At 36.5% G+C, this 20418-nt stretch overlaps 6 protein-coding genes across 6 annotated transcripts; 3 read left to right on the top strand and 3 right to left on the bottom strand.

Moving 5' to 3' along the window:
• Positions 1-189: 189 nt before the first annotated feature.
• Positions 190-767, top strand: LOC106453164 (histone H3.2). The gene has a single exon (XM_013895420.3). It carries the CDS (start codon positions 262-264, stop codon positions 670-672), a length of 411 nt encoding a protein of 136 aa, XP_013750874.1. The 5' UTR covers positions 190-261; the 3' UTR covers positions 673-767.
• Positions 768-1159: 392 nt separating this feature from the next.
• Positions 1160-2569, top strand: LOC106453166 (GTP-binding protein SAR1B). The gene is made up of 3 exons (XM_013895422.3): positions 1160-1445; positions 1656-1787; positions 2026-2569. The coding sequence occupies exons 1-3, from the start codon at positions 1317-1319 to the stop codon at positions 2344-2346; spliced, it is 582 nt and encodes a 193-aa protein (XP_013750876.1). The 5' UTR covers positions 1160-1316; the 3' UTR covers positions 2347-2569.
• Positions 2570-2732: 163 nt separating this feature from the next.
• Positions 2733-5965, bottom strand: LOC106453165 (exopolyphosphatase). The gene is made up of 10 exons (XM_013895421.3): positions 5815-5965; positions 5229-5732; positions 4448-5061; positions 4208-4360; positions 4046-4087; positions 3884-3964; positions 3680-3799; positions 3381-3488; positions 3058-3150; positions 2733-2954 (listed from the first exon to the last, which is right to left on the bottom strand). Exons 1-9 carry the CDS (start codon positions 5903-5905, stop codon positions 3112-3114), a joined length of 1752 nt encoding a protein of 583 aa, XP_013750875.1. The 5' UTR covers positions 5906-5965; the 3' UTR covers positions 2733-2954; positions 3058-3111.
• A 229-nt stretch (positions 5966-6194) lies between these two features.
• LOC106454377 (S-protein homolog 5) lies at positions 6195-8871 on the bottom strand. Its single transcript, XM_048766288.1, has one exon. The coding sequence runs from the start codon at positions 7577-7579 to the stop codon at positions 7013-7015; it is 567 nt and encodes a 188-aa protein (XP_048622245.1). The 5' UTR covers positions 7580-8871; the 3' UTR covers positions 6195-7012.
• A 109-nt stretch (positions 8872-8980) lies between these two features.
• Positions 8981-12704, bottom strand: LOC106345685 (putative glycine-rich cell wall structural protein 1). The gene has a single exon (XM_048766287.1). It carries the CDS (start codon positions 9865-9867, stop codon positions 9394-9396), a length of 474 nt encoding a protein of 157 aa, XP_048622244.1. The 5' UTR covers positions 9868-12704; the 3' UTR covers positions 8981-9393.
• Positions 12705-13991: 1287 nt separating this feature from the next.
• LOC106453167 (kinesin-like protein KIN-14H) lies at positions 13992-20051 on the top strand. Its single transcript, XM_013895423.3, has 18 exons — positions 13992-14507; positions 14844-15043; positions 15330-15473; positions 15958-16203; positions 16286-16357; positions 16444-16512; positions 16581-16745; positions 16851-16932; positions 17021-17116; positions 17189-17365; positions 17449-17555; positions 17626-17804; positions 17889-18050; positions 18135-18388; positions 18471-18634; positions 18796-18981; positions 19065-19498; positions 19581-20051. The coding sequence occupies exons 1-18, from the start codon at positions 14384-14386 to the stop codon at positions 19714-19716; spliced, it is 2997 nt and encodes a 998-aa protein (XP_013750877.1). The 5' UTR covers positions 13992-14383; the 3' UTR covers positions 19717-20051.
• The last annotated feature ends 367 nt before the right edge of the window (positions 20052-20418 follow it).

Genomic DNA, 20418 nt, shown 5'->3' with positions numbered 1-20418 from the left:
AAACTTATCCGTAGGATTCACAAAATCTACGGCTAATATGACTTTCACGCGGATCGTGAACTATAATCGCCTTATGTCCGTCGATTAAAACCAAATGAACGATCCAGATTTAATACCGCTAAAACAACGAAAGCGAAATCTTTTTTTCCCGCTTCTTGTTATTCCCTGACGATAATAAATACTCTCTTCCTCTAACCAAAAATATTCACTCACAAACCAGATCTCAATCTTCTACCTCTTTTCTCGATAAATCAAATCGCAATGGCTCGCACCAAGCAGACGGCAAGGAAATCAACCGGAGGCAAGGCCCCAAGGAAGCAGCTAGCAACAAAAGCAGCGAGGAAATCAGCTCCAGCCACCGGAGGAGTGAAGAAGCCGCACAGATTCAGGCCAGGAACAGTGGCTCTAAGAGAGATCAGGAAGTACCAGAAGAGCACCGAGCTCCTGATCCGCAAGCTCCCGTTCCAGAGGCTAGTGAGAGAGATCGCTCAGGATTTCAAGACGGATCTCCGTTTCCAGAGCAGCGCCGTCGCCGCTCTCCAGGAAGCTGCCGAGGCTTACCTCGTCGGACTGTTTGAGGATACTAATCTGTGTGCGATCCACGCCAAGAGGGTGACGATCATGCCTAAGGACATACAGCTCGCCAGAAGAATCAGAGGTGAAAGGGCTTAGGATCTTCCTCGATGGTTGATGCATCTGTTTGAACGAATGTGTGATGAATTGTAATAACTTCAAGTTTATTATAAGAACATTTGATCCAGTTTAAATGATGTTGTCTAAGTAAACCGTGTGAAATTAGAAGAGATCTAACCCGATGACCATGATGACGTCATTCTTGAGTTGCAGAAATAAACCGTGTCGTGATAAACCATTTGATCCGATTTAAAGTTCTAAACCATTGTTAGAAATAAACCGTGTAAAATTAGAAGCCATCTAAACCGTGACAATGATGACGTCATTCTTTGGAGTTGTCGGAAATAAACCATTTTGATTCGATCTAAACCGGTGTAAATTTAGAAGAGATCCAAACGCTGGTTATTTAATCGGACGGTTCATAGTTGTTCAATGACGTCAACGAGAATTTTTGAACCAATGAGAAGGCTCCACGTCAATGCACCAGCTACCTATCACCCACGTGTTTTATTCGTTTTCGTATAAATGTGTGACATTAATGAATGATTTGTTTCACCCTTGTCTGATCAACAAAACCTTTTGTAGTTGATACAAAGATCGTTAAAGTTTATTGGGTTTCTCCTGGCTGTTTCGTATTGTGTTCTTCTCCATCAGATCTGAGGAAGAAGGGGAGTTTGTTTGTGATGTTTTTGTTCGATTGGTTCTATGGAATCCTAGCGACGTTAGGATTGTGGCAGAAAGAGGCGAAGATATTGTTTCTAGGACTCGACAATGCCGGCAAAACTACTTTGCTTCACATGCTCAAAGACGAGGTGAATATTCCTTAGCTCCTGTAGATTTTAAACTCTCTTTTTGGATTATCTGGCAATTGGACATATAGTACTGAGAAATTTGGGCATACGAGTTGTTGTAGTGGGGATTTTTAAGTTTTTTTTAATAGCCGATTTTGTGTTAGGACATGTGTTAAAGCTGGTCGGAATCAAACATGCTTAATATCTATTTGTTGTGCTGTGTGATTGCAGAGGTTAGTACAGCACCAGCCAACACAGCATCCCACGTCTGAGGAACTGAGCATTGGCAAAATCAAGTTCAAGGCTTTTGACTTGGGTGGCCACCAGATTGCTCGTCGGGTCTGGAAAGACTACTATGCCAAGGTTTTATACATCTCTCTGTCTTTTGCCATCACAACATCATCCTAGTAACACTAGAGAGACGTTTTGTGTTTTATTACATCCCATTGAGTTACTATTGTGATAATCTCGTTGCTGATAGTCTTGGATATATTCAGAAAAATGTATAATTAGATAGAAACACTCTTGGTTATGTTTTGGACAAATTGGCTATGTATGTGTCTTTGCTGAAACAAGCTCTTTTCTCTTTGTGTGTGTGAAGGTTGATGCTGTTGTGTACTTAGTGGATGCTTACGACAAGGAGAGATTTGTGGAGTCTAAAAGAGAGCTTGACGCTCTTCTATCTGATGAAGCTTTATCAAGTGTTCCCTTTCTCATTCTTGGCAATAAGATTGATATTCCGTATGCAGCCTCTGAAGATGAGCTGAGGTATCACTTGGGTCTCACCAATTTCACTACGGGTAAAAGCAATGTGAGTCTAGAAGAATCTGGTGTTCGTCCCCTTGAGGTCTTCATGTGCAGCATCGTACGCAAAATGGGATATGGGGAGGGCTTTAAATGGCTATCTTACTACATCAAGTGAATGGGAAACCAAACAAGCACGGTTTTATGAATGAAACATTCTCAATGTTTCCTCTTTAAAAAGACATAAACTCTCTTTTAGTATCCTCCAAGTTTTAATATAATATCATTAAGTCGACGGCTTACAACTTGTGTATTAGTAGTAGTACTTTTGTTGAATCAAACCGAACAAGAAAATCATTCTGATTGTGAGCAGTAGTAATCATCACTATGACCTTTTACCCTGTTTTGTAAGCAAAAGAAATGTCATTATGATATAGAAAGAAACTCAGCTACTTATCAGAATGATACATCTCGCAAATGGTGCTTTCGCCTATAGATTCCGGTTAAGTCTAATTTGGTTGTTGTTGACATGTTAAAACCAAACGAAAAATAAACAACCAACGATGAAGAGAAAAATACACACTAAAGATGAAGTTACAATATAGGTTTTATACAAGAGTTAGGACCAAAATTTACAGAGGTTAGATCGGTGATACCAGAAGGAGGTTAGTAGATTCACCGTCTCAGGCCAATTATAAGGGTAAACTTCTCTATCACTGGAGAGAGTTTCCGCTCTTTCTCTACATCCAGAGAAGTAAAGTATATAGTTTAACACTTCAAGACTACCTGCAATAGATACAAAAAAATCTCCAGTAGAGCAATGACGAAATGGTATATGATTGTAATTATATGACTTGCTTTTTGATCTGTCATGAGGACATGATTGTACCTGGGAAAGCTTCAGTTCAATACCGTCGAGCTAAGAAACCCGTCTGATTGATTTTCAGGAAGGAAAAACAACCACCATTTCCTTCTTGAATAGCTGCTGAGTTCAAGGCAAAAAAAAACCCAGGAAGTTACATATGGAGTTTAGCTATTAAAGGGTCTCCTCGGTTTACATGAGGGAAAAGTTATTGTCATTTTCACTCTTTAGGTTTCCTTTTGTTTTAGTTAACATTCTTTTGTCGCTGTTACTGCTTCTAAATCAATTATAGAGACCTGCTGATAGCCGGACATTTCATTGCAAAAAATTATGTGATGATGAAACTTTACCCTTTTAAAATGCTCAGCTTCTTGCTCCAGTTGTAATGCATCGGATTTTTCTTCTGCTTGATCTTGAGAGCCAATCACCAAGGGTTCCTGGTTTTGTTGTTTAAGCACCTGAAGAGAGAAAATGAATCGCTAATGAGTAATGAATCGCTAAGGATCTTGTAACAACGTATTGAATACAGCAGAAACTGAAAATATATGACAGCTTGGCGCATTTCAAAGGTAAGTAATGATCAGAAATTCCATGTCATTAAGGCAATGTAGTGGTAGGATATAGAGTGATACAAACAAAAATTACTTACAAGTTTGAAGCTATTAGCAGATTCAAGAAATTCAACTTCTTGGAGATCCATACTCTCACTCCGTTGAAGTAGAACAGATAATCGTATAATCACGCACATGATAATGAACTTTCGCTTTGCCTAAAACAGACAGTGTAAGGATCAGAAAAACAACATAAAAAGGTTGAGCGTAGTTTGAAAAAACTGAAATATAAGACACATTACCTTCTCAGCAAAGTTCTTAAAAGGTGCACGATCAAGCTTGGGAAACTTCTTTCTTTGGTATCTCGTAAGCAATGCTATAAACTGTGCAAATCATGTGACCGAAATCAGAGAAACAGTAAAAATCAAGACAAGTTCCTCTTCCTAGAGGATTAGGTACCATACCTCGACTTCCTCAGCAGTGTAGCTGTAGAGATGATCTCCATTCTACGAAAGAAGAAACTATTAATAACAAAGAGGTTTAAAGTAGACACTGAAAACCCCACAAAAAGGTTCATAAATTGCTATGTTCAGTGTTTTTTTCTTAACAGAGATAGATGAACTAACCTTGATGATATGATAAGACTGCTTATGATACCCTTTTTTCCCAGTGATGATTCCAATATTGTGCAAGAAACAAGCAGCTTCAAGATACTCAAGATCCTTATCATCTAACACGACGTTAAAGTCATTGCACTTCCTCAAACCTACAAAGACCTCCTGAAAAATCATTGTCCTATCAAATATGATAAAAAAAGCAACACTCTTTATGAAAACCCATGTCAAATCAATATCTAACAAATATACCTTGGCGATGTTAGCACAGTGTACAGCATGATTCATCCGCTTCTTCCCATTGAGCCGCGTGGCAAGCCTCATGACCGATCTCCACCTCGCATTAGCATTCAAATCATACAATCCACCAAAAGCTTTACCCAAAGAATCAGCAATCACACCTTCTGCCAACGCGTACTCGGACACCTCCATCTCCTCAATCCCCAAAGCCTCAAATATCTCCTCCAACAACACAGCCCCAGCAACAATAAACTCTGCTCTCCTACCGAAAAATCCTTCTCTCCTAATCAATCCCTCATCCCCTTCACTACATAACCTCTCCACAACGCCGCTCAGCTCTCTCCTCCCAAATCTCCAATCCCTCTTATACCCCTCCTCGAGATCAAACCAACACAGATCACTCCCATATCCACTAAAAACAGCGTTCTCAATAGCTCGAATCGTCCCCGAAGACCCCACAACAACCTCAAACCTCTCACACTCTCTCAATCTATCCCCTAACCTAGACTCATCAATCACACAGCGTATATACTCTCTCATCTCCACCAATCCAACACCAAACATCTGAGTCAAATTCACATGACCTAGCTTCAAAGAAACAGCCAGCTTAACCTCGCCACGCTTACCTATGGATACAGAGTTAACAGTTTAGTTAGCAGAGTCATCGTACAAAAAAAAAAACCAAAACCCTCACCACAGCTTACCTATGGATACAGGGTGAGTTACCAGTTTAGTTAGCAGAGTGGTTATGAATACAAATAAATAAATAAATAACCTCACCACAGCTTCTTACCTACAACAAACTCAGTAGATCCACCTCCTATATCGATACACAGCACAGACCTCTCGAACACAGGCAAAAACTGAAGCACGCCTAGGTAAACCAGCCTGGCCTCCTCTTCTCCGGAGAGGACATCGATCTGTATCCCGACGTCTTCGAGCGCCGTCTCAACGAAGTGTTTCTGATTCTCCGCTCGGCGGAGGGCCTCCGTCGCGACGCAGCGGATCTGGTTGAGTGGGACGTTGTGGGAGAGGATGAGGGATTTGAAATTTCGGAGGGATTGGATGGCGCGGGATTGAGATTGAGGGGAGATTGAGGTTGGTGATTCGCGGGAGAGTACGACTGGCTCCTTGAGACGCTCGACGGGGACGAAGGATCTGGTGGAAGGGTCGGCGTGGACTATGAGGAGTTTGAAGGAGTTCGTTCCCATGTCGATGGAGGTGAAGAGGTGTGGTGATGCGGTTGGGTGAGACTGTAGATTTGAGGAGTTCATCGTTGATCTTCTTCTTCTTAGCTCTGAATGCAATTGGGATTGTCAACTTATCTGAGTTTATATATTCGCTGACATTTTAAAAAGGACTAGTGAGAGAGAACCTACTTATTATTGTGTGATTAAGAAATATGGGCTTCGACATTTTTACACGGAAGCAAGGAGAGGGATGATTTTGCCAGTGCATCAGCTTCTCCATTAAAGTTTTCGAGAGATGAAAGTAAAAGAGATAACATCAAAGTAAGACTAGTAATGATAAATATAGGGCTGGGCATCTCCATACTAGCCTTATACTCGTGACTTGACCGATATCCCCCTTGAAAAGCCCAGTACTCAAGTTTTACTCCCTCCGTTTTTTAATATAAATTATTTTAAAATTGTGCACACAAATTAAAAAAATCATTAATTTCTTACATTTTCTAAACAAAAAAATCATTAATTATTTACCTAACCACAAATCAACCAATATAATAAAATAAAAGATATATTATCATTGGTCATATAACATTAACTGTTAATAAATTTTACATACAAAACCGAAAACGTCATATAATTTGGAACATGAAAATTTCTCTAAAACAACTTATATTAAAAAACGGAGGGAGTATTTTTTGGTACTTGCCTCGTTACTTGTTATTTGTTAATCGTTCTATAAAATATTTACTTTCTAAATAATACTTATTACTTGCGAAAAAATTTTTGGATCATCGAAATAAAATGGAGGAACAAAATGGAGGAACATTGAGTTTTATATGGTCTTTCAATATTTTGAACGCTTATTTTCATTTTTGTCTATTTCTTTGAAAATTCATGTGACTTTTGGATGTTAAAAATTTAGAATGTGTCGTTTTGTATGTAATCATGAGACAATTACTTAGTTTAGCAAGTAACAAGACAAAGCAAATTACTTGCAAGTATCAATTTTATTTCCAAGTATCGAGTCGTAAAAAAAATTACTCTGACAAAACAAGTCAAATAGCAAATAACCAAGAATCGGCAAGTATTTGCCTCGTATTCACCCCTAAATATGATCCTGAGAACCACCATTTTTCAATAGCTTGATGAGTAACAAAGAGTCCGAAAGAACTGACATGAATCTATTCCTGACGCTTAAGTTGAGTGATGGTATATCACAATTCGAGATGTTACATTTAGTTTGTTCACGTGGAAACATAAAAGATTCTAAGAAAAAAATTAAAACATTCGAACACTATGAAAATGGTATATTTAATTTATTCAATCATTTGTGATAAACTTATTAAATGAGGTATAAGAAAAACAATATATTATTTTATTATCTTAAAGACTATTCATCGTCCCATTCGAAACAGTAACGAGTATATCCATCACCATCTACACGACACATAGGAGTTTTCTCGTCTTTGGACTCTTTTCCCACCTCCCAAATGCATTCTCTACATAATGGAGTCTCTCCAGATGGAGTATCATCTCTTGCTACTGTAAATATATTAAAATAATGAGATCCGCCTCCATACCACGTAAACTGGCAACGAAACTTCGTAGTTTTCCAAATGTTAACATGAAATCTGAAACCCCAGTACTTATCCCAAGGGATATGGATCAACCCCAAATCATCGTCACCAGATTTGCAATGTACATCCAGAACTTCCCCGTTCTCTACAGTGTTGTGGATTACAACATGCTTAGGTGCTAGAGGTAACACGCCGTCGTGGCCCGATCCTGGTGTTGGTGTTGGTGCTTCCGCCATAGTGTTTGAGACATCTAACCCTGAGGCAAAAAGAATAAGAGTAAGATAAGAGATGATCATAAACATCGATATGCAATGAAGCTTATTAGAGAAAGCCATTGTTATGTAAATCATGTGGAGTAGTGGATTGTTAGACAAGTTCATATTGGTTCCCTATTTATAGATATTAACCAAAATGCAAAGGTGGCTAAATATATTTATATAAAGGAATGTACGTTTTCAGTCCATGTAATTTTTTTTTGTTTTCTTTTGAAGCTACACATTTACTTATTTTTAAAATATGAATTGTCTATTTTTGGTAAGATAATATAATTCGGAGTATGTTTTTTATATTATGATTTATAATTTTGGAAAGAAATAATTTGTTTTGGTCTTGACTAAAGACTTTTGAATTTTTAATAAAACTAAAGATTTTAGATCCTTATTTTGTAGGTTTAATTAAAAGAAAAAAATTACGTAAAAAAGTTATGTTGTAATCCGGACTATATATATTATGTAATCGTTATATAAACTAAGACTTGGATATAAAGAAAGTAGCTTAAAACTAAACCAGAAACGCGAGCTCCAAAGAAAGTTAAACACACAATTTTTATTTTGTAAAATTAAACACACAAATTTTCATTTTACGATTCACTAAAATGGAAACAAATCATCACGTACAAAAAAACAATTCCATGGATTAACACTAGCGATAGACACTACGTTCCATGGATTAACATTAACAAGTTCTCATCCAATTATTGAACTTATCCAATTATTGAACTTAACATCTTAATTAATTTTACCCTTCATAAAACCATTTAAACCAATAGATCTATAAAAAAAAAACGAAGCATCCCTTCCAAAAAGGTCAAAGGCAAGTAATGGTAGTCGATGTCAATAGCACTGCGCAAAACACACATAATAATATTATTTATAAATATTTAAATTACAATCCAAATCAACGATAAACCAAGAATGATTAACGGAAACATTTCTAAAATAATAATTAATTAACCCAAAACCAATAAAAATTGTATTGTTAATCTCAGTCCAAGACCTCTATGCTCCTGTAGACTCGTCAGGTGATGCTGTTAACCCCTCTTTCTTACAGTCTTTCCTTCGGTTAGATCTACTATTTCACCGGCTTTTACCACCGTCATCGAGACTCTCTGTACGATGACCACTCTCCCTAAGAAGAAGAACTGCTCAACTTTATATAAATATATTTAGTTTTATTATTACCAAACATGTGGTGAATCTAGTATTCCGAATTTAGAACTCGTATAAGTGGTCGAGTTTGAAAGTGTCGTATTATAGCAGCTAAAGACCAAGTACCTCATTGAATTTCATACGAAATTGATTTTTAAAATTATGTTCAATTCTTGCGTCGTTTTCAAACGTTTACCATTTTTTTTTCGATTATTATAATCTCAATTCTGTAGAGACTGGGGAGCGCGAGCCTGTGATTGAGATTAAAATGAGGTTGGAGATTCGCCTGACAACACTAATTGTTCTTTGAGTCTCGACGGAAACGAAAGATCTAGCACAGAAGGATCTGCCTGGAGGCCCTGGACTATAAGAAGCTTGAAAGAGTTTTTTTTTTAGCAAAACTTGAAAGAGTTTATATTCCATGTCAACGGAGGGCATGTTCAGATTAATTTATTCATAAAATAATATTCACAAGAAAGAGTAAATAATTCTTGTATCAATGTTTTTCTTATGATCCTTTCTATATCTTGTAGCTGGACTCAATTTTTACAACTACTAACATTTTGTACTATGAGAGGAGAGAATTGTTCATGCACATGCTATAATATTAGAACATTTTTAAAATACATTTTTTTTTCTTTTTTAAAAGATATATATGCAAAAGAATATAGTCAAAACACAATACATTACAATTGTACAATAAAGCAAACTTTAGCACCATAGACATTGTTCTGAAAGTCTATTTTTAATTACATGTAATTACTGTTTTAACGTATAAGAATCAAACAGCTTATGAAGACGATAGATAATAGAGTACTCGTCAAGCCACGGTGTTTGAGGCAGTCACCGCCGCTTCTTGTAATGTGGCCGCCACCGCTGCTACCACCGCCATTACCATTCCCCCCTCTGCCGCTTCCACCGCTCTCAGAAGATCCTCCATCCCCAGAACCACCACTACCTCCTCCTCGGCTGCTGCTACCACCTCGACCATTTCCAGCGCCACCACTACCTCCCCCTCGACCACTGCTGCCACCTCCACCACCACCACGACCTCCTCCACCGCCACCACTTCCACCACCACTGCTTCCTCCGCCACCTCCGCCTCGAAGCTCTCGCCGCCAACCGGGGAAATCTACCTCAGTTACTGTCATAGAATCGGGTTGGAGATGGACAGCTGAGACATAGGTGTACGCATGAATGGCTAGTAACAATAATAACACGAGAGGTATTAGTTTGTACATCTTCCACAATAGTAATCTTGTATGTTAATATGTTATTATCAGTTCAGAGAACAAAATGAAATTGTGTTTCATATGATCCGTATACACCTCTATTTATACGTATTTCATCAGGTCAACGTCAAATCTTCTATTTATTTCATCATATGTAATGATAAATCTTGAGAATCATTCTCAGTTCCTTGAGAAACAAGAAATGAGTACCATTACTACAAATTTAATTAAATATAGTTTAGCTTTTTCTAGTTATAATCTCCGTAGCAAGTGGTCTAGTGTCATACATATGTGTTGAATCGAGTTTTTTTTTTCGAGGGCGTACAAATCGATTCGTAAAATGAAATGGAAAATACAGCGAAGAAAGAACATAGTCTTTGAAAACCGATGCCAATTTTGAAAGTCTTAACCAATTGCTGATTCAGATAACCAAGGGCCTCGTTGAGTTTCATACGCAATTGATTTTTTGAATTATATTCAATTTTTGCTACTTTTTCAAAGGTTTGCCATTTCTTTTCAGTTATTATAAAATACGTCAATGTTGTCGGACTATTAATTTGTTTGGTAAGACGCAAACGTGTTGTGTCTTGACTTATTCAATCCGTGGCTTGGAAACTTCGAGCAGCTCACGCAATTTTACCATCTATAGTAGTGTTGGTGTTCATTAACCGAGCTTAATATTAATTGCAAGGCAAAAGCATTATCTGTGAGTTATACGATCGTAAAATGTCTTAACTAATCACTAGATTTAAAAACATATCAATATTAATAAGATAAATAAAAAGATTTAATACAATATCTCCGTACGTTCATTCTAGTGAAAATATATTCTTTTTATGGCTGAAAATTTTTGTTTCTTTACATCAAATGCCTATGTGTTTGATGGCAAACTTCATTCTTTTAACATACGGTTCTAGTGAAAAATACTTTAGATCAGTGTCCAGTTACTTGGATCCCTCCGTCTGTCACTGCATTCACGGTCCACAGCATCCATGCATACAATTATTTACATAAAGTTGCCAACTAGTGCTAAACTAATCCTGAAGGCTGAAACTCTAAGATTCCAAATATTAAACGGTAGCGACCTCTATAACTTCGTGGTAATACGTGTATGTTTTCCAATATTTTACGTCTATATATACATAAAAGAAATAAATATATTGACTCATTTTCTGAATGAGTTGGTATCATGTTCAATAAATATATAACAAATATAAAGTATTGACAAATAAAAGGAGAGTCTACAAGAAATGTAAATTTATAATTTCCAATTAAATGAATTAATGGATAATTAAAAGGGTCGTTTTCAAAAGATGTGGCTACGATCATCATCAGCAAAACTTTTTTCTTTTGTATTTCTAAATATATAATTTCTGGTTGAACGAATTATGTCTTCGTTCTTTGTATAAATTATAAATAAATTTCCATGCCGGCCTTTAATTGTTTCTGATTATAAAATTATCTAATCATGATATCATGTTTATTGGCCTAAAACATATACACAAGAAAAAAAAAATAGTTATACAAAATAGCTATAAAAATTCTCCTTTAGTGATAAAGTCAAGTTTACGATTAAGCATCGTTCAAAATGCTCTGTATCGGCAGACGGCTGTATAAATCTAGTCTAAAGTTATGATAGCATTTCTTTAACTTTTGTATCACATTTAGAGTTTATATACTTCACTACTTTACAATAAAAGTTCAGATTAAACACAAATCTCTTATATATTAATTGAGGAACATTTGAAAAATTGTAACCTCAATTTTGTATTAATTAAAAAAATAGCCCATCTTAGATGTCAATCAATTAGGATGTTAATTAAGGTGACGTGTCAGCTGCATAATCAATTGAGAAATTTGTGAGTCCATGATTAAATGCTAGAGAATGTGACCATATCCATCGATATTTAAAAAAAAAGGCTCATGTAATATAACGAAAGAAACACATAATTTAAAAACGATCAAACACTGTATAAACGAAGCGTTTCATCCCTAATAAAAAAAATTCATACAGTAAAGTTGATACTGTCTCGTGGCCACGTCTATCGAAAGTAATCCGTATGGTTCTGAAGCTTTTATTACTCAGAATAGTTTGCTAAGAAGACGTCATGAACAATAATTAGCGTAGACCATGGAACTGTCGATAGTTGGTTGCCATGGCGTCATGTATCGTGTCTAAGTCAGACGTTGGGATTAAGTGCTCATGTATCTGGTTCTAATTAAAAATACACAATCAAATGAACAAGTTGGAAAGAAACCATAGAAGTTATGTCAATAGTGTTTTGTAAATAACAGAGTTTTGATCAAGGTATAGCTGGTGGCCGGTTTATAATTTTAATTAGAACCGAACCATATGTGAAATAAAACAGTCGGTATGAGTATCATTTGAATTCTCGCAAACCGGGATTTTGACATGGTTTATCGTCGAAAGTTGAATAAATTTGGCATGCACACTTCTGAATTATAAGGATATGGAAAAATAAATTGAATATGGTAAAACTTAATCCCCAAGGCTTGATTAAATATAGATTGGAGCACTTACGGAAAACTAAATATGTAATAATAATGGTATGATTTTTATGGCTTTTTTACAAAAAAAAATAATAATAATGGTATGATTTTTACTAGAAAAGATATTTTTACTTGCTAGAGGGTTCTAAAAAAATCTATGACGGCAAGTCCCTAAGTAAAATGGAAAACTTTCTCACCAAGGTAAAACATTCCAATTTTTTTAAGGGAATTTAGTTAATGTTTATTAAGGGGGCGACTGGTTTTCCCGCTACCACCCGCAAACGCAGCTTTTGCGGTTGGTAGCGGTTGTCGGCAGTTTGCAACAATCACTCAAATCGCTTTAAACCGCCTCAAACCGCTCCGAATCTCATAAATTCAAAAGCTGGCTCCAGCTAGCGTTTGCGGTTGCGGGCGGTTGTGGGAGGGTAAAATTTTTTTTTTTTTTAAAACAATATATATACAAAAGTAAAAATATTTAATAAAATTGAAATTATGAAAATATTAAAATATATCTATTATATTTTAATTAATATTATAAAATTTTATAATAAAAACAATTTCAATAAATTTTCAAAAATTAAAATTATAACTTTCTAAATAGAAATTTTATATTTATTATAATTTTATGATTTTTGATATTTTTATAATTATATTAAATTTAAATATTGTTAATTTATTATTTGACTATTACCGCATTTGGTAGTTAACCAGTCATAAGTCACCCGCAAACACACCAATTTTTAACCGCAGTACCAGTCGTACAAATCTCTTAAAACAGCTAGAAACCGCAACCGCCCGCATCCACAAACTCCCGCAGCCGCAACCACAACCGCTGCGTTTGAACCAGTCAAACCCTAAATGCAATATTAGATTTTTTCTTAATCATCGACTCATTTAACCTAAAATATATTACTATAAAAAAAGATCGGTTTTCACCATTGGTTGAGCACATCATATTGCAACACTGCCAATAAGAACAAACAATCGATTCACAAAATATGTCATCTGTTACTTCTATTGTCGATTTGAAACCGTTCAAAACCAGCTGGACGATCAAGGTGAAGGTTATTCGATTGTGGAAACAAACAACTGGTGGTGGTGGTGAGACCATTGATATGGTTCTGTGCGATGTTAAGGTTTGGATGTTTTTTTTAAAAAACATTACCCATGTACGGTTTCTTTGGATGTTCAAAATATTGAATCATGTCCAGTTCAAAAAATCTCAACTTCATTGCCTAACCCTGCGCAAGGCGCGGGTCTTATCCTAGTTCCCTATTAATGGTTAACCTGACCAATTAAAATCTTAGTAAACAAATAATGTATACTTATAATTTTTCGTATATAACTAGCATATGCATATTGTTCTGAGATTTGAACCTAGGTGACATTAGTGAAAATCATTCGGATACAAAGATTAATTATGAACATTAATGGTTAGAGATTTTGTGAAAACGTATTTGGAGGATGCCAACTTATTATTACCATTATGGTAGATGGTTGAAAATAAATATACGGAATATAAATTCTTTGAGCTAAATGTCTTTTCAACACACCTATATATGTTCGTACATATTAAAACAGAGCAGTAATTAACAATCGAAAAAATAAAAGGATTTTTTATATTATATTGAAATTGTCCATCTGTAGAAACCCAGGAGACTCGGAGCCTCTGGGTTCATGCGTGGCTCTTCTTTTTTTTCATCATTCTTTTCTTGTTTTGATCTTATAAAGAAAAAAAAGAGAGAGAGAGAGAGATAAGTTATATTTTTTCTCGAATATTCTTACTTTCTTGATCTTCTTTATAAATCTGAGCAAACATTCTACACATTAAGTGAAAATCCTTCCTTGTATATCTACACAGCTTTGATTTTTCTTTCTTCGCTTCTGGAAAAAGAAAAGTCCTATAGAATTCAAGATTTTGATTGTGAGATTCTCTAGTCGGAGCTCAGGAGTTGAATTTGGAAAGGTAGAGAGGTGTCTTGTTGATCAAGCTAAAAGCATTGATCGTTTCTTAATGGCGACGGAGCAACAAGATTCACGACTCTGTTTGGCATCGATCCTTGAGGACTTCATCAAACAACGTAACATTCAAGTTAGCGTTGATGTTGATTCCAGTTCCAAAAATGCCGATGAAACTTGTACGTCCCCTGTTCTTTCCTTTTTTGGTTCATTCGATTTTCTTAAACTAGGGTTCGTAATTGATCATCGAATCTGGGACGCTTCTTGTTTATGTTTGTTTGCCTATGATCTTGTTTACTTCTGTCATTCTCGAGCATAGGTTTACTATCACGAGCTTCTGACTTGATCGAATAAGAAGAATCTTGACGTTTCTTGTTTGTCCTAGATCATTATGAGCTTAACCATTTGATCAGTCTATTAGAAACCTTTTGTTTTTCTACATGTTCTTAGACATTTTTGTAATCACTTTAATACATATCAGTTTTTGAGAAAAAAAAAAACTCAATTTGGTGTAGCTGGAGGAAGAGATTTGCCAGCAGATCCATCAGACTTGAAAAGGAATGAAGCAGCAAGATGGATAAGACACACGCTTGGTGTAGTTGGAGGAAGAGACCTGCCTGCAGATCCTTCTGAAGATGATTTCAGAATCGCATTGAGAAGTGGCATTTTGCTATGCAATGTCCTCAACAAAGTTAAACCTGGTGCTGTCCCAAAAGTATGTCTCTCTCACCTATTTACTCTTTACTATTGTGCATATGTTTTTTCTTCAATATTACTATATGCTTTTTATTTAGAGAATATTTTTTCTATTCTAAAGACTTTTGAAAGACCTTTAGGCCTGCCGGTGTAAAGTAGTGCAAAGCATGATTAGTACCATTTTGTGTTGTATTCTTAGGTGTTTCAGAAATTAATATTTTAATAGCCGATGTTTTTTTTTGTGATTGGGACCATTTTTCTTCACGATCTCAGTCTTTGGTTATGTTGCTACGAAACTTACACAGGTCGTTGAAGCTCCAAATGATCCTCTTGTTAATCAAGAAGGTGCAGCTCTATCTGCATTTCAGTACTTTGAGAACCTTCGAAACTTTCTTGTGGTTGTGGAGGAAATGGGTATTCCTACTTTTGAAGTCTCCGATTTTGAGAAGGTAATGGGAACAAATCACAAGCTTAATAGATGAATCCTATCACGGATGATTATAGTTACTAGTATCAGTGCCTGGTAGTGGAATTGTAACTAAAGTAGACATGATGCCTAGTAGTATAGATATGTAAAGCAATTGTCATCAAGGCAGTTTGACCTACCTTGCCGGAGGGGCTACCTAGACAAATCTAGAACGGTCGGTTGCATGCTTGGAAGCGATCTATGTTTCCATCATTTGGTCCAATAAGTTGCAGACACATCGATGGCATAGTCGTGGTGGGGTCGTGGTGCGACCACTAGTGCTGGAAAAAGAAACGATAAGATATGTTAAAAACTGTATTTTTTCGTTTTTTTTGGTTAAGCAGCGTTTATTTCTCTAACGATTAGCATTTTAGTAATTAATTATTTTTACTAAACTAGACAGCTAGATGTTGGAGTTAATTTACATTGACACACGTTCTGTTTCGTGCTTGATGTTGTGATCCCAGGGAGGTAAATCCACAAGAATAGTGGAGTGTGTCTTGGCTCTCAAGTCATACCGCGAGTGGAAGCAGAGCGGTGGAAGCGGTACATGGAGATACATTGTGACTTCGAAACCAACCACGTTTGGGATTGCAAAACAATACAAACGCAAAGACTCGGAAGCATCTGTGGATGCAGTCCCAACAAGTAGCCCTTCTTACACTCCATCCAGTGAACAACAACCTCTGTTTGATTCTAATACCAAAAATGGAGTTAGTGAGCTATCCTAATTCAAAATACAATAATACTGTTTTGAATTTTAGACTAATCTCAACTTACAATTTTCCTTTTTAGGGAAGTGCCAATTCAATAGATGCCATTGTCCGTGCTGTTTTTTCTGATAAGAGTAAAGAAGAAGTTCCCAGTGTAAGCATTAACAACATTCACACAGTTCTTTTACTTATCAAATGACACATCTTCTTTTGTAATGCTGATCTTGTTTATTTCCACAGATTGTGGAAGATATGCTGAAAAGTGTCATGGTAGAATATGAACGTAGATTGGCTACACAGAGCGCAATGGTAAGCAATTTATTAGTTATCTAAGTTGTATCAAGAACATGTCTCTCTTATACATTACATGTTTTCAGTACGTAGAAGAAGATGTGACAAAGATGGTAAACAACAACACGGATGCTTCACAAGCTAATAATGCTGAAGTATCAAAAGTCCAAGATCATGACGTCTATGTAATTTCAAAAGACAAGGCAGAGAAGCAGCAAATGATTCTAGACAGACAGAAAACTCATACTGAGGTATAACTCCACTGAACACTTAAAGATGCATGTGCCACACTGTTTCTTTATACCAAGACTTTGTATTATCGTGATTACTAATGCGGAAGATGTATATGTTTTCAGGAACTAAAACAAGATATAAAGGCTGTAAAGGCGGGTCTTAGTCTCTTGCAAATGAAGTACCAGCAAGAGTTTACAAGTTTAAGTAAGAACAACCTTATAGATACTATAGGTTTTTAATTCAATTATGATCACAAACAATCGTTATTGAGACGTTTTTTTCTTGGTGTTAGGCGAGCATTTGCATGGACTTGCGTATGCAGCTACAGGATATCAAAGAGTTCTTGAAGAGAACCGTAAACTTTACAATCAAGTCCAGGACCTCAAAGGTAAACACAATAACACATAATGCTACAAGCCTACAACCAACAAGTTACAGTCTAATATGAGTATGATCACAGGGAGCATACGGGTTTATTGTCGAGTGAGACCGTTCTTGCCTGGACAAACAAGTGCCTTGACCACAGTGGATCACATAGAAGAGTCAACTATATCAATCGCTACACCTTCAAAGTACGGCAAAGAAGGTCGCAAGTCATTCACATTCAACAAAGTGTTTGGCCCTTCAGCATCTCAAGGTAATGATCAAGATCCATTTGTTGTGTACTTATTGGATTCATCAAGAATATTAACGTTTTTTCACAACTTTCAAATTTTGTAGAGGCGGTGTTTGCAGACACTCAACCTCTGATCCGGTCTGTTCTTGATGGTTACAACGTTTGCATATTTGCTTATGGCCAAACAGGATCCGGAAAAACTTTCACCATGGTAAAGTATTCAAACTTAATCTGAAATAATTTTCACCATGTGACCTAATCTCTTATGATTAAATTATCAGATGGGACCTAATGAACTGACGGAAGAGAGCTTAGGAGTGAACTACAGAGCGTTAAGCGATCTCTTTCATCTCTCAAGTGAGAGGAAAGAAACGTTTTCATACAAAATCTCAGTTCAGATGCTTGAAATCTACAACGAGCAAGTCAGAGACCTCCTTGCCACTAATGGCCAAACCAGCAGATATCCTTTTCTTAAAGACTTTGTGTTTTTATAATGCTTGTTTGCATGATCATTTTTTTTTACTTTCCTTGACTTGTGGAACACGTTAGAGATTAGAAACAGTTCACAAGATGGAATCAACGTTCCAGAAGCTACATTGGTTCCAGTCTCCACAACTTCAGACGTCATTAGTTTGATGAATCTTGGTCAGAAGAACCGTGCGGTCAGCGCCACAGCCATGAATGACCGTAGTAGTCGCTCTCACAGGTTCCTCCTTTGTCACGTTTGTATAAAATTTAAAAAAAAACTATTGATTCACTTTTTTTGCTAAACATAGTTTTATACTTGTAGCTGCCTCACGGTACATGTTCAAGGAAGAGATCTGACGTCAGGAGCCACACTAAGGGGGACAATGCACTTGGTTGATCTTGCTGGAAGCGAGAGGGTGGACAAGTCTGAGGTCACTGGTGATAGGTTGAAAGAGGCGCAACACATCAACAAGTCTCTATCTGCTCTTGGAGACGTGATTGCGTCTCTCTCTCAGAAAAACAACCACATCCCTTATCGCAATAGCAAACTCACCCAACTGCTCCAGGACTCGTTAGGTAAAATCATAATAACATTTTATGCAACTTCCATCTTTTGTAACCAAACTTCATTTGAAGTATATATAATTGTTTTGTGTAGGAGGACAAGCGAAAACGCTCATGTTTATACACATTAGCCCTGAAGTAGATACGCTGGGAGAAACACTAAGCACCTTGAAGTTTGCGGAGAGAGTGGCCACTGTTGAACTCGGTGCTGCTCGTGTGAATAAAGATACTTCTGAGGTTAAAGAACTCAAAGAACAGGTCATTTTCTCCAACACATTGTCACGATTATTTCTTCTGAGTACATATATATGCCCACAAATTTATAAAAAAAAATTATTTTATTGAAATCTTTACTAAATCGCTTAGAGCCTTGAATACATACATTGTCCAAATCATTAAATGTTGTGATTTGATTTCAGATTGCTAGTTTGAAACTAGCACTAGCGAGAAAGGAGAGCGAGCCGGATCAAACGCAGATCCCAAGAGTCATTACACCTGACAAACTCCTCAGAAGAAAGTCACTTGGTGTCTCTAAATCAGCAAACACAAGACAGTTTCAGACAAAACACAAGCCATCACTGGTTGATGACGTCAACAGCATTGAGGTAAAAGGGCACAACAAAACTTCACACAGCAACCAACAACCACACACTTTGAAACTCATAATGTACAGTGACATTACTTGCAGGGTCAAAGCGACTCTGCATCGAGCGTTGACTTACAAGGACTAGTTGGTTCTTCACCACCGTCCTGGAAAAGCCCGTCTACAGATGGGAAAGAGGAGGAAGTGGAGATTAGTGAATGGGTTGATAAACACGAAGACGAGATCACACGTAGTAACAACAAATCACAAACGCAGCTAGATAAGAGAGTGTCCAGCTTGAAACGTGAACGAGCGTCACGAGGCGGCAATGTGGTGGTAGATAAAGGGTTTGAGGTGAGGAAGATACCATACGAAGAAGAAGCGAATGAGTCTGATGAAACGGCGACGAGCGATGGGTCTGAGTCGTCTAACATGATGTGGCAGTTGAATGTTCAAGTGAACGTGCCTAGAGCAGCTGCCTCCTCTAATGGATCTTCGGGTTCATCGACCAAGCTAAAGAAGAGTCTAACTAAAACCAAGTGAGTTTCTTTTATTATTATATAAATGATTTTTGGAATGTTTTTGTTGTTGTTGTTGCTAATATGTTGATGACGATCTCAGGAGTATGTTACCTTCGCTTATACCGGCGCCTACGAGGAGACTATCGCTTGGAGCAAGTAGTTCACCAGGACAAACTTCATCTACAAGGCAGAGTAGTAACACTGTAGTTGTGAAGAAGAGACAGAATCCTAAGTGATGATAATAGTCAAAGGTGAAATAAACATTTTGGTCGTTTTTGTTTTTGGTTTTGGTTTTGGTTTTGGCGAGCCCATTCATATGTGGTAGCCATACATGTACATGCCATATACGAAGAGTAGGAGGAATACGTGTGTGTGAAGTGTGAACCATAGCCCATAGGTTGTATACTTGGATATGTAATTTTTTGTTTGTTTTGGGTGGCATTTTCTAATGAATATTCAACAAAACGTTGTTCATTCATTCTATCCTATGTGGTTTTTCTTGTATTTCTTTCGTTGTAATTTGATTGTCGATATATTGTATACTACTTCTCAACAATGGCTACTTTTATTATTTTATACTGTTTGCTAAAAAAAACAATATGCGTTTTTCAACTAACAAAGTTGTAAGCTCACTCAACAGTTTGACCATAAAAGGACCATTATTTTGTTTTGTTTTTTTTTTGAAAAAGACCATTATTTTGTTTTGCAAAGCCTAAATATACCAGTCTCATATGGATTTGTAAATGTATTTGATCAAAGAAAAAAAAAGATTTGTAAAAGTGTAGCAATTTACCAAAATGGTGATTAGTATTTATTTAGCTACTTTAATATAAGAAGCGAATTATCAAAGGGAAAAATTTGTTGAAAAAAATGTAAGTTTCAAATAAAAAATTGTAAAAATTGTAGCAATTTATTTAAAGATGATGAGTGTGTGTTAT

This window comes from Brassica napus, chromosome C8, assembly GCF_020379485.1.
Source record: "Brassica napus cultivar Da-Ae chromosome C8, Da-Ae, whole genome shotgun sequence".
Classification (NCBI taxonomy): Eukaryota; Viridiplantae; Streptophyta; class Magnoliopsida; order Brassicales; family Brassicaceae; genus Brassica; species Brassica napus.
This window is presented reverse-complemented; position numbering and strand designations above follow the sequence as displayed.